The sequence below is a fragment of the Galeopterus variegatus genome, unplaced genomic scaffold (genome assembly GCF_000696425.1).
Source record: "Galeopterus variegatus unplaced genomic scaffold, G_variegatus-3.0.2 Scaffold192, whole genome shotgun sequence".
Classification (NCBI taxonomy): Eukaryota; Metazoa; Chordata; class Mammalia; order Dermoptera; family Cynocephalidae; genus Galeopterus; species Galeopterus variegatus.
In genome coordinates, this window is record NW_007726303.1 from 656,692 (window position 1) to 671,216 (window position 14,525).

Consider the following 14,525-nt stretch of genomic DNA (forward strand, 5'->3'; position numbering starts at 1 on the left):
TCTACCCAGAATAGAATATCATGCGCCAAATGCCTTTTTGTAGATAAAAACAGAGGTGTCACAAATTTCAAGCCCTGAAGTTCATGTCTTCCTCAGAGATTTTTTAAAAATTTTAATTTTGATCATCAGTTCTAAGTTTTCTGTCCCATAGAAAATTAGAAGTGAAATGAGAATGTTCGATTTAGATATATGATAGCAGGATGTTCCAAATATTTGTGAGGGTGGATGCAGAAAATAGGAAAAGTGCATGAATATAAGATGTCCAAAAGGATTGAAGTTAGGGGCCATTTAGCATAGGGGCAAATAACCTTATTAGTTTCTGAGAACTTTCCTATATAATAGCAAAGTATGATACCCTCTTCATAATAACTCTGAGTTATCAAAGAAAGGATAATTTGTTACTGTAATATACATTTAACAGTATAATGCATTTTCAGAAGACATTTATTTATATGATAGCCTTCAAAGAGATACAATTTTTTTCCACCTGTTAATACTAGATACATGAGGTGTGCGGAGTATTAATTTAAGCTGAGGAATGATACTATTTGTTAGTTATTATCAATATAGTCTATAATAATATCATGATTTCTAGTTTCTTAGTTTCTTTAGCTTTTATTTTGCAAGGATTTTCAAAGGCAGGCTTAGATAAACTAAAGACACTTTTTTTTTTTCCCCCAAACTGTCCTTTTTAATACTTAAAGCCAGGCTTGGTTTACGTGTGATACATTACATGTCATTTCTAAACTGACCTTTATTGGATATAAAATATTGTCATTTAATTTTGGTGTTCTGGAGTCTAAAACAATATGGGTAATATGAACCTCTCATTAAAACTATAGTAGAATCTCAGATTTATATAGTACCTTTTACTTAAACTACTTGAAATATTTCAAAATTGGTTTTTTAAATCATAACAGTTTCGGTGCAAGAAGATAAGCTATTAATTTATAAAATCTCACTTTTATAAGAAACAAATTTTCAACTTTACATCAGACTATCACATTCAATACTCCCCTATAAAACTTTATTCTTAACCTTCAAAAGAAGTGACTGAGTCGTATAGTAATTGTCAGAATTATGAATGGGGCTTAGATTTCCATATTCTAAATCCAGTTCATTATCTGATAAATCTAGTGTTAAAAACTACAGGCCTCCTACTCTCATGGGAAGGCTAAAAATAGCAATCAAAGGACTAAGTGGGTGGTCCTGATGACAGACCCCCCCAAGGCCTGAGGGGAAAGTCTAGAGGCTTTCTGAAACTTTGGATGCAAACATTTAATGGTAAAACATTTGTGCCTTTTTTTTGATGCTGAAAGAACTAAGTAAACCTAAAGCCATATATTTATTATAGTAGCTTAGCTAAAATCAGCCTTAGTGGTGAAGAGTCCATCTTCATTTTCAGACTTATGGTTTCAGTTAGTTGAAAGGCACTTGATTTTCAAGCCTACTTCAGAACTGGGTTAGCCAGGGGCATTGCTGTAATGGAAAAATTACAGCTTTTCTTTCTTTGGAGGCCACCATTCTTATTGGTATTAAAAATAAGTCCTGTTACAATGATCTTTTCCTTCTCCATTCCTGGGAAGACCGCTGAATAAAGTGTTTAGTGAAAATGAGTAAGATTAGAAATGAGCTTGCCTTTTCCCCCTTTTAATTTAAGGATACTAAAATGTCTGAAAAAAATAAAAATATTCTAGTTGCTGTCCCATTCAGGTGGCTTGCTGGTTACTAGATCCAGATTCTAAGGAGCCGACTCTTCATAGCATAGTTGCCAGTTTTCTTCCTCATGAGCTTCCGCTCCTAGAAGGGATGGAGACTGGCCAAGGAATCCAAAGCCTGGGGCTGAATGTCAGCACTGAGCATTCTGGGCGATACAGAGCATCTGTAGAGTCCATTCTCACCTTCAACTCTATGAATCAACTCAACTCTTTGTTGCAGAAGGAAAACCTTCAAGGTAAAAACAAAGTTCCTGGTATTTTTATGTTACAGACTGGGGATATATGTATTTAGCTACTCTTTATCACAGCTGGGTAAATTACACGTTTTATCCAAATCTTACCTTTGGATTGTCTATGCATGGGTCAACTTTATTTTATAAAGACCAGATAGTAAATGTTTTCGCTTTGCACACCAGATGGTCTCTATCACAGACACTCAACTCTGTTATGGTAGCATGAGAGCAGCCATAGACAGTACCAAAACAAATGGGTGTGGCTGTCTTCCAATACCACTTTTTTACGAAAACATGCATCTGGTGCTGGTTGGGCCATAGTTTGCTGACCTCTGGCCCTACTGTAGTGAAGAGAATTAGTGGCATTTCATTCAATTGTTGCTCATTTTATATTTGAACTTTATCAAATGATTTTTATGTACACTGAAAAGACATCTTTCATGTATTTAAAAAAGTGAACTGTTTTCTTTTTAGAACTATTAACAGAAAAGTTATCTTTTTCCCTCATGAAAAATAACACAAATTTATTGTGCAGTCTGCTGGCCCTGATTGAATACCTTGACTACAGAGAGCATAACTTGCTTATGGTAGAGATGGTGAAGTGGAACAAAGTTGGCTTCGTTGTGAGATTACACCATGAATTTATAGACTGATCAGTAGATACTAGAAACAACTGACTGAGTTCACACAGACCACGGTTTGGATCTGGGCTGTCTCACTAATTAGCTGAGGAACTGTGGGCAAGCGACTGAAACTGTATAATGTGGTTCTTATAAGGTTGTTATAAGGATTAAATGAGACAGTGGTCTTTGCCACAGAATAGAATAGTGATGGTGATTATTACTGCCAGTAGAAGCCTTCTCCGCTGGTAGAATGTTCTCTTCATCATAACTGGATATAATAGCAGAGACAAAGACCAGACTAACTTGTATGTTCAGAGGAGACTTTCTTGCTTAAGTGATGTTGATTAGCAGCTTATGTACAAGCACTGTAGTATTTCAAACTCAGCTTCTCTAAGCCAGTGAAAGCAGAACAAGGAGTTGGGAGTATGTGGCACACATGCTAAAGGACTGCTCCTACTTTCATGGACAATAATGCTGGATGAACACAGCCTTCTTTCCCTCTGCCTACTCTGCTCTAGGGTGGGTGTCCTGGATAGTCTGTTTGTGTAGTTTACAGACTCCGACTTTTGACGATGCTGGTATGAATTGTTCTGTAACTTGTTATAGACATTTATTACCCGTTATCAGAATTATAAACTTTCAGTCTGTTTGGGAGAGGCCTGTTCATACTTAAAGACAGTTTTTTACCTATAAAAAAGGAGGACTATTGTTTTTCTTTCCAGAAAGGTACAAAAAACCTCTAAAGTTATTAGTTTTAATTTTCACTATTTTACTGTGCTTTGAAAGCTCCTTTCTGCAGACTTTAAAAAATCGGTGACTCAAAGGTGTTTAAATGCATTTTCATACAATGTCAAGGCTTTCTTTTTCATAAAATCCATAGAATTGAAGTGTATTGAGAAAAGGGAAGGTTTTGGAGAGAATGTGGATAGCTACCAAATTTTGTTTGGAAATAATTATTTCAGGATTTGCTGTTTATTTTAATGGACCTCCAGAATCTTCATCTTTTTCTCTTCTCATCCTCTTGCCTCTTGGGTAGTTATGTTCTGGCAGTGGACTTTCTCCCACTTTCTTCCCACATAAAAAAGCTACTTTTTATTTGGGTATGAATAAATGTTAATAAGAGAATGTGTCTTTGCTTAATGTGACCCAGCACAAAGTATTCTTTTTCTCCTTCCATAGATCATTAGGTCCTTTCTAGGTGGTTGGAACATGTATGAGATGATTTTCTAAGTTGTAGTGAATTGGTTTCTCTCCTTTTACCTCAGCTGCACAGATTTGTATTAATCATATTATTTCTTTCATGTATATTATCATCATTGGAGTATGTGTGGTCCTCTTATTTATTCATTATTATTTTCAAAATATAATGAATACCTGTGAATCCTCATTATCAATAAGTTGTACCTATGTGTGTACTCCGCTTTTGTACACATCCCAAGTTTTATCATTCTCCTATTTTTTTAAATTAAAATATTTTTATTTTGTAATTTAAAAAATTTTAGCATAAATATATGAATCTATCCATATAGTGTATTATTTATTTTTGCTTATTTTTGAACTTTATAAAACATCTCACACTGGGACTTGCTTTTCTTGCTCAGCATTATGTTAATAAGATTCATGTATAAGTAGTTTATAGTTTATTCCTTTTCAAGTGTCTGTAGTTTATTCCTTTTTACTGCTGTGTAGTATATCACTGTATGATTGTGTCAAAATATGTCCATTTTCCTATTGACAAACATTTGGGTTGTTTTTAGTTTTGTTTTTTTGTTTTTTGTTTCGCTTTGCTATAGTAAGTAGTTTCATATGAATATTCTTACACTTAAACATGTCTCCTGGTATGTGTGGGCAAGAGGTTCTTTTGGATGTGGAATTACTCTCTCGTGGGAATAGGAATATTCAACATTTCAAGATTATGCTAAATTGAATTCTACAATGGTTGTGTAAGATGTGTTAGTAATCTTGCTGATTCATATTGTGTCAACTTTGCAGTTCATTGGTTGAAAATTATTGTAATACTCATTTCTTGTGCTGTCATTGTTTTTGGTTATTTTAGTTTCATGAAATGAGTTGTGACTATAACTTCTTTTTTATTCTGGAGGAGTGAATGATGTGTTCCTTGACAGTTTGGTAGAATTTGTCTATAAACTATTCTTTGTGAAAAGATGTTTAACTGCAACTTTAGTTTCTTTAGTAACTGCGGGATTATTCAATTATTTCTTCTTCTTTTTTTTTTTTTTTTCCCTTTTTGTCTTTTTTACTGACCGGTAACGGAATCGCGACCCTCGGTGTTGTGCCCGTACCAGGGACCGGCAACGGGATCGCAACCCTCGGTGTCGTGCCCGTACCGGGGACCGGCAACGGGATCGCAACCCTTGGTGTTGCGCCCGCACCGCGCTCAGCCAGTGAGCGGGAACCAGTCTCCACATGGGATCCGAACCCTCGGCGGGAGCGCCGCCGCTCTCCCAAGCGGCGCACTCTCCAGTGCGCCACCGGGCCGGCCCCAATTATTTCTTTTTGATTATGTTTTGATAAGCTATATATTTTAAAGAATTGGATTTATGTAAATTTTCAATTTTATTAGCATAAATCTATTGCTGATTCTCTCTTTTTTATACCTCTGGTTTATCTGTGTCCCCTTTTTCTTTCATATTTTAAATTTAATCTCACTAGAAGTTTTTCCAATTTTTTAGTCTTTTCAAAGTACCAAATTTTGCCTTTGATTATTCTTATTGTTTTTTCTACTTCTTTGATTTCTGTCAACATCTATTTTTCTTCTAGCTCCCCTGACTTTATTTTATAGTTCTTTTTCTGAATTCATAAGTTTGACACTAAACTCACTACTTTTCAAATCATTTCTTTTTTCTTGTATTTAAGGCTATACATTTTTTTCAAAGCATTACTTTCATTGTATCCTACAAGTTTTGATGTGTAATGTTTTCCTCATTTTATTCTAAATATTTTTAGGTTTATTTTATGACTTTTTTTGACTCGTGAATTATTTAGAAGCTTGGTAATTCCCAAATATTCGGAAACATTTCATTTTGTGTTTTTATTATTACCTTCAAACTTAATTGTGTTGTGGTTAGAGTATATGATTGTTGATAGAGTTGGATGTATTGTTCTGCCAAAACTCATGGAAATCTGATCCCCGATGTGGCAGTGTTGGAAGCTGTTTGAGTCATGGGGGCAGATCCCTCATGAAGGGATTAGTGCTGTCCCTAGGGGAGGGGGACCTGAGAGAGATCTCCCTCTATTAGTTCCTGTGAGAACTCATTATTTCAAAGACCCTGGCAACTCCTCTCTCTCTCTCTCTCTCTGTCTCTCTCTCTCTCTCTCTCTCTTGCTTCTTGCCATGTGATCTGCTTGTACCTGCTTATTGCTGTTTTCTGCTATGAGTAGAAGCAGCCTGAGGCCCATGCCAGAAGCAGCTGTCCCAAAATTGTAAGCCAAATAAACCTCTATTCTTTATAAATTACCCAGTCTCAGGTATTCTGTTATAGCAACACAAAACAGACTAATAAAATTGTGCAATACCCATTCTTTGAAATTTTTTTTTTTTTTTTAAAGATGACCAGTAAGGGGATCTTAACCCTTGACTTGGTGTTGTCAGCACCACGCGCACCCAGTGAGCTAACCGGCCATCCTATATGGGATCCGAACTCGTGGCCTTGGTGTTATCAGCACCACACTCTCCCGAGTGAGCCACGGGCCGGCCCTCTTTGAAATTTTTTGAAAATTGCTTTGTAACATAAAACTTGAACTCTTGTGTAAATGTATGTGTACATAATAGAATGTGTACTCTAATTTTGAATGCAGAATTTTATATATGTCTGTTAATGCAAGATTGTTTAAATCTCCTATACCTAATTTTACCTGTAGTTTAGTCAATTTTAACTTTCTATGTTTTGAGACCATTTTAATAGGTACATACATGTTTAAAATTGATTTCCCAGTGAATTAAATCTTCTATCATGTTGTTATCATGTCTATCATTAATAATGATTTTTATTCTTAGTCTGTTTTTTGACATGAATATGGCAACATCAGCTGTCTTTTTTTTTTTTTTTTAAAGATGACCAGTAAGGGGATCTTAACTCTTGACCTGGTGTTATCAGCACCACACCCCCGAGTGAACCATGGGCTGACCCATCAGGTGTCTTTTGATTAATATTTGCCTCATATATCTTTTTTTTTTTTTATCGCTTTCTAGGTCCTTATCTTTAGATGTGTCTTATAAACAAAGCATAACTTATTTATTTTTAAAGCATACCAATTTTTTTTTAACAAATTTACCAATCGTGATTATTGCTCTATTTCTGTTAATTGAGATTATTGATGTATTATACTCTGTTTTCCTACTGTTTTACTTTGTTTCTGTTCACTCCTTTCGTTTAGTAAATAGTTCATTCATAGCTGTGCTCTATTCTAATCTAATGAGTCCTTACCTGCAATTCTTGGGGATCTACATCTGTTGTTGGTTGTTTCTTCTGAGTCCCATCCATACTCTTTTGCTATCTTGTATTTTTCATATTCCTTGTGACTTCATACTTGATGTAATCCTTGGAGGCCTGCTGGACTAACCTGGGGGAAGCCTTCCTCTTGAAAGGTTTTGCTTCTGCCTCTGCTGGTTACCAAAATACACTGCATCCAACAACTACATTAGCCTTTCTTGAAAGTTTTATTTCAGAACAGGAGTCTGTGACTCAGTTTCTCCTTCCATTGCTGTTTCAAGGATCTATATCCCCTCAGCCTTTTTGCTATAGGATTTCATTTCCACAACAACTCTGTTCCTTCCTGCTGCCTATGGATCCAGGCTGGCTCCATGTCACTCTTACTTTGCGCTTCTCTTACTGTTCCTGTTCTGACCCAGTTCTTTATTTCTCTGATCCCACATCAGTGAATTTCTGCTCTGGCTCCTAAAGGCCCCTAAAGCCAGGCTCTGACTGCCCAGTACCTGCTCCTAGCTATTACAGGCCAGTAGTTCTCATTTGTTTGTTTACTCTTGGTGGTGATTATGGGGGTCCCTGGAGATCTCTGCTGCTGATTGAGACCAGCAGTGCTTCAAAGAATGTGTGGAGCTGGGGAGGGGAGGTGGGATTGCTCAGAGTCCTAGTGACTCATAGTACTGAAGGGTTTGGTAGGAATTTTTTTCATAATGATGTAGGATAGCATTTTTCACAGTGCATTGTATGGATGCTTACTTTGTAGGATGTTAGTAAATATTATATGAAATAAAGGGTTTTATGGTCAAATAATCTAGGGAGTTTTAGTTAAAATAAAATTAAATAGTTGTCTTTGCTTCAGGTCTTCTCAAAGCCTTTAGTATATAGCAGTTATCATGAATATTCAAGAACAGTATATGGATGTAGAAACTCACAGCATGCATTATCTCTCAACCCCACCCTTTTTGTAGAGCATCTTTGGGACTAATAGTGTAATTGAAATATGGGAGAACTTATTTAGAATGACTGCTCTGTTGAGAAGTGTCAGCAGATAGTAATTCTTACTTCTGGTATCTTATTTCTTTACTGTTTGGTAAGAGCATTGGAAAATATAAAACCCTCTATATTTAGTTCTTTGTGTAAGCATACACACTATGGGACCAGGAATATTGAAAATAATTTTATGGAATCAACCCTTTGTAGTCAGCTCAATAAATAAGGTTGGCTACCTCACTCCTGCTAACAGTAGAAGCAGAAACATTATCTTGGGAGAAATGTAGTCTCTTGTAATCCAGACTATTCACAGGATTGCTAACTCTTCTATTCTCTGTATAGACAAGGATAGTAGTCTAGTACCTAAGTGGCCTGTACTTTTCTACCTTTTATTGTTCGGTTTAAAAACACTGCTCAGAAGACTGGATCATGAAGGATAGGATAGCTTGGGTAGCATTTCTGGATTTTTTAGACAAATTCTGTACAGTTTGTTATGCTGCTGTTATAGTTGCTTAGTTGATAAATTAATATTTTAGTTTTGTTTTTTTTCTTCCAGATGTTTTCTGTAAAGTGGAAATGCCCTCTCAGTACTGCTTGGCCTTGTTAGAACTAAATGGAATTGGTTTTAGTACTGCAGAATGTGAAAGTCAGAAACACATAATGCAAGCCAAGCTGGATGCAATTGAGACTCAGGCCTATCAACTAGCCGGCCACAGTTTTTCCTTCACCAGTTCAGATGACATCGCTGAGGTTGTATCATGGGAATAGGGACTTTAGAAAAGTAATTTTTAGAGTTAAAATGATTTGTGTGTTGTATGTGTTTCCTAAGTGTGTTTACCTAAACACCAAAGATCAATAAAATAATCAGTTAACTGGAATGCTTTGGGGATAGAAAATTCTAGCATCTAATTTATAAGTTATGTCTATTTTTATGAAATAAAAAGGTAGTAAAGAAGCCTCCTGGAAGGTAAACTCCATGAGAAGGAAAATTGCCTAGAACCAAGGAGGTCCCCACTCAGTATTTGTTGAACAAACAATTGGTAGTAGTAGTTGCATGACAGTGTAGCTGTTTCTCCATAAGGTTATTTAGTGAACCCTCATCCTTCCTTGCCCTACCATCTTTCTTTAGAATAGGAAATTGAATGTTTTTGTGAGATGTAAATGAAAAAGAGATTTTTGTGACTGTTTGCTTTAACCTAAGATTTTTGTTACCTTACATAAATTTTGACAAAGTTTACTCTTGTTTTATTTGTATAGATTGGTGTTCTGTTCTCTCCTCTCACCATACTCCTTCCCTATAATGGGTGGTTGGATTGTTTTTGAGGGGTTACAAATAGGATGGGTGCCTACACTTGATAGCATTGAAGTTCCTGTGTCTTCTAGATGTGATTCAGTAATATAGCAGATTTGTAAAGATCATAAGCTATAGAGTCAGACTTCTTGGGTTTGAATCCTACCTCCTCCATTTATTAACTAGTTCCATGACCTTGGGCCAATACATCAACTCTTTATGTCTTAATTTCTTCATCAGTAAAATGGGGTTATGATAGAAATACCTCATAGGGTTATTGGGAACCATAAATGATAAATGTAAAACACTTAGAATATCGAGCATGTAGTAAGTGCTCAATAATATAAGAATATATAAAAATGCCCCCTTTTAAGCCAAAGAGTTACGTATTTTAATGAAAATGAGAAACTTTGTTTTTCTTAATCATGTGGTATATTTATATTGAATTCAATGGTGCCTTTTTCTTATTTTCTTTTGAATTCTTTATCCCAGAATTTCCCAAGCCAATACCTAGCTGACTGCACATAAAATTACACAAGGAACATGTCAGAAGTTTAGAATCTCTGGGTTTCAACACAAGTAGGGTTGAGGCAAAGGGAGGAATTGGTGCCCTTGTGATTCAGATAGGTACTAATATGAAACATAGGGCTAGACCAAATTCCAGGCTAGAATAAAAGGCTTTTCATGTTATTGGCTTGTTTTTAGGTCTTCATGTTGAAATGGATGTTACCTGGAGAGGTAATTTTTATATGAAGTTTTCACTGTTAATTCTCAAGTCTTTACCAAAAAAAGAAGCTTAAGATAAAGAACTACTGAGTATATAACTCACGATCTTTGTGTTGTCTTAATCATGATAGGTCTTCCTTCCTGGGATTGTTGCTTTTTTGTTACCTTAGTAATGTTTCATTTTTTTTTTTTATTCAGTTATTTGATTTTTTTCCTCCTATTCTGCCATTCATATGCTCTTTTTCTTTTTTTTTTGTGACTGGTAAGGGGATCGCAACCTTTGGCATGGTGTCGTCCACACCACACTCAGCCAGTGAGCGCACCGGCCATCCCTATATAGGATCCAAACCCGCGGCCTTGGTGCTACCAGCGCCGCACTCTCCCGAGTGAGCCACGGGGCCGGCCCCATATACTCTTTAATATCTATACTAGGGTTGCCTGATAAAATATAGGACATCCGGTTTTAAATTTGAATTTCAAATAAACAGTGGATAATATTTTAGTATAAGTATGCCCCATGCGATTCCAGTTTAACTGGGTGTCCTGTAACTGTATTTGCTAAATGTAGCAACCCTAATTCCTACTCATGCACGCGTTCATATTGATAATTCTTGGACTAAATAGGTACTAATGTTCATAGCAAGCCTCAGTACGTTTCATTTCCAAGATCCCAGTTATTCCCACTACATGAAACTGGAACCAGATTGTTGTTTCTGTCATCACTACTGTTCTAGGGAAGCACAGGAATGTCTTTCCCTCCACACCTGTCCCAATTTGTGGAAAATATTCTTGTACTTAGGCAAATAGTTTCAATTTTTCGACTTATTACTAGGAAAATAATCCAAGTTTCCTGAAAACCTACTCAAGGTATATAAGTGAATGAGTAGGTACACTAGATAATGTTCTCAGTTGCCTGAGTTTTAACTCCTCTAATTTGAATTGAGTGTTAGGTTTACATGGGCAGGCCCCAGAACCTGGATGCCTGCCCTGTGTTGGCCTTGTTTCTTTAGTGGGTGCTTACTGGCCACTTTCTAGCCTTCATTATTGACACATTCGATGGCAACCTCTCCTAGCTTTTTGTGCCCAGGGACTCTCAGGGTCCAGTGTTGTGGTGATAGAACTAGATACCCTTTCTGACCCCTTCCTAACTTAGTGTTCTCTGATTTTATGATCACATAATAGCCATGTAGGCACCAATATTGACCTTCTGTGGGGGCTTAAATGATTGGGTAGCCACATGAGTTACCACTTCAAGAGGCATTTAGGAGAGCTCACAATCATCAGAGCAACTTCAAGTCTCAATGTTAGTAGCTTATTTGCCAGTTGCTCAGCAGAGAGTATGTATGCCTATGTTTCTGACTGTTTAAAAGCCTTGTATTAGTATTAATGCAGTAGTGTCTGAATTAGGGTATGGACAGCCTACCTGACATATAAATTTTCATTGCCATCATTTATTAAATGTGTTAATTCCAAGTTGTTCAAAGAAGTATTTTCCAACCCCTGTTAAACTGTAGAGATTTTCTCAAATAATGTCCAAAAATATTTTTTGAATGACAGTACTTGTAATTGTTACTTGACTAAAGAAGCATTAATTTCTTACAGGTTTTGTTTTTGGAATTGAAGTTGCCACCAAACGGAGAGATAAAAAACCAAGGCAGCAAGAAAACTTTGGGTTCTACCAGAAGAGGGAATGACAATGGACGCAAGCTAAGGCTGGGAAGACAGTTCAGCACTAGTAAGGTGCTCTTTGGGGCATTCACAGGGCAGAATCTGAACTAATTTAGTATTTTGGTATTTTAGTATTTTCTAGTCCAGATACAAACAAACACATTGGTTTGTGGTTTGGTAGCCCATAAAATCCATGGAGATATCTCAGCTTGGAAAACCTGGGACATAATCTGCATTAGTAATTCTGTTCATCCTATCATTAAAACAGTATAAAGGTTTGTAAATTCAGGCCTGCAGACATTTAATTATTTCCACTCACTACGCTTTAAAAAAAGAAAAGACAAAAACCCTAGCCAGAAAAAATCAAACAAATTTTTTTTTTTAAGTTCTATGGTGAAATAAGTTTTCCATGAGATTGCTTTAAGAATCTAATCTGCTAATTTCAAAGTAAAATTGCTAATCACAGTCCACGGAAGTGCATTAGTGGGAGATAACAGAGAAAGGACTTAATTTTGCATTTTTACTGAATTAAGTCTCAATGGAAAAATAAGGGTAGAAAATACAGCCATAACAGCTTTGGAGAGCTTTCCAAGTTGCCATTCATAGAATTTTAACCCTTAAACCATTAACTATGACTTGCCTGTGCTTGGGAAGTTTCCACAGCTCCATGCTATAGCACAACTTTTCATTTGATCTCACAGGCCCTTTTACCTCACAAGTTTCTATTCATGGCTCATCGAAAGTCTATAGCATAGAAAATTAAAAAATTTAAAAATAAATGTCTTTTGATTTCCTTGACATGGAAGCCATGTAGGTGTCAGGGCAAGAAGGAAAACAACTGGAGTACTTCTAAACACGTGAAGAATGGAAGAGGAAAACGAATAGGGAAAAGACATGTAAATTCTTGGGTGTGGAGAGGCTGTTACTTTGGTAAACTGACATTTCTATGATATTTTTAAAAAGGTAGCTCTAGATTGGTAGTGCTCAGCATTACCATGTCTGCATTTTATAAACTATAGTTATCATAGTTTTATCATTGTGGTAATTCCCAAAAAAACGCTAACAGTAGTTTTGAGTTATAGATATAGGAGTTATGAAATTTGATTTTGGGACTACATTATTCACCTAAAAGAGATTCTAGTTTGCTATAAAATTTGGGCAAGAATCCAATCTTACCTTATTATATTTCTTTGGCAGGATGTTTTAAATAAATTAAAGGCATTACATCCTTTACCGGGCTTGATACTAGAATGGAGAAGAATCACTAATGCTATTACCAAAGTGGTCTTTCCCCTGCAGCGGGGAAAGCGTTTGAATCCTTTTCTTGGAATGGAAAGAATCTATCCTGTATCACAGTCGCACACTGCTACAGGTGATGAGAAGTCTTAAGTATGAATAATATCAAATTTTGAAAGAAAAAATTTTCATATATAAAATTTGCTTATGATGGCTAAGGAATTCAAGTGTTAATCATTGGGTTAAATGAAGTTCCACAACATATACAAAACACATACTATATCCAAAGCGTAGACAGATACTACCTGGATACAAATATGAGTTGTAGTAAGATACAGTATCTGCTTTCAAGTACTTGTATAGAGTAGCTGGGATGTCTGAGACAGGTGCTTTGGATGAGAGTATACACAGTAATTAAGTATTTATATGGGTCAGTGATCATATCTAAGTCAGTCCCAGCCCTTTCTGGAGCCTTCTAAGATTCTCTCCAATCTAGGGCTGGTCAGTTAGCTCAATTGGTTAGAACACAGCCTTGTAAAACCAAGGTCATGGGTTTGCATCCTTGTACTGGCCAGCTAATTAAAAAAAAGGTCGGGCTGGCCTGTGACTCACTCGGGACAGTGTGGTGCTGATAACACCAAGGCCACAGGTTCAGATCCTATGTAGGGATGGCCAGTTGGCTCACTGGCAGAGCGTGGTGCTGACAACACCAAGCCAAGGGTTGAGATCCCCTTACGGGTCATCTTTTATTTTAAAAAAAAAAATTCTCTCCAAGTTAAATCTAAGTAGGCCACTGGGGCATCTATATAATATGTGAGTATTTTATTTTACACAAGCAGAAAAGAAAGCTGTGGAGTCCCTTGGGTGTCTTATGGTCCTCTTGGAATAGGTATTAGTGTAATCTAGTGAGGGAAAAAAAAGTATTTTTTCTCTAGGCAGTACAGAGCTCTAAATGTTTGCCAAAAGTGATGTAGTAGAAGAAAGGGCAGCTTTAATTCATTACTGAAGGAGGTGGTTAGATTGGTGATATTGATTCTGAGCTCTGGAGTCAGAAGACGAGGTTTGAGTACTGGTGCTGTGAGTCTTTACACAAGGTACTTAACCTCTTGGAGCCTAAATTTTCTCATGTATAAAACAAGGTGATAGTATTCGGTCTAAATAGTATTTAGATAGTATTTGATAGTATTCAAATAGTATTTGATAGTATTCACTAAACAAGGTGACCGAATGTTTAGTGTTAGAAGGTGCTCAATATCAGCTGCTGCTGCTGTTAAGGGTGGGGGCCCATGAGGAGCTGCTTTTCTCTCTTCTTGCTTTATTTGTTGTTCTAAACAATTTTCTTTCTTTCCTCTTTAGCTAACCTCTTGGCCTTTCCTAGCCATTTCTTACCTGATGGTATTTAGATTTCACTTTTTTTTTTCCTTTTTGTCTTTTTTACTGACCGGCAACGGGATCGCAACCCTCGGTGCTGCGCCCGCACCGCGCTCAGCCAGTGAGTGGGAACCGGTCTCCACATGGGATCCGAACCCTCGGTGGGAGCGCCCCCGCGCTCCCAAGCGGCGCCCTCTCCCGCGCCCCACCAGCCGGCCCCC

At 36.8% G+C, this 14,525-nt stretch overlaps 1 protein-coding gene across 1 annotated transcript in view; it reads left to right on the forward strand.

The window, feature by feature from the left end:
- Positions 1-14,525, forward strand: part of POLQ (polymerase (DNA directed), theta) — a 110,718-nt gene that overhangs the window by 65,919 nt on the left and 30,274 nt on the right. The window contains exons 18-21 of the mRNA XM_008564934.1: positions 1,714-1,954; positions 8,569-8,762; positions 11,632-11,769; positions 12,895-13,069. Of these exons, the coding sequence (XP_008563156.1) occupies positions 1,714-1,954; positions 8,569-8,762; positions 11,632-11,769; positions 12,895-13,069 (748 nt within the window). The remainder of the gene's footprint in view (positions 1-1,713; positions 1,955-8,568; positions 8,763-11,631; positions 11,770-12,894; positions 13,070-14,525) is intronic.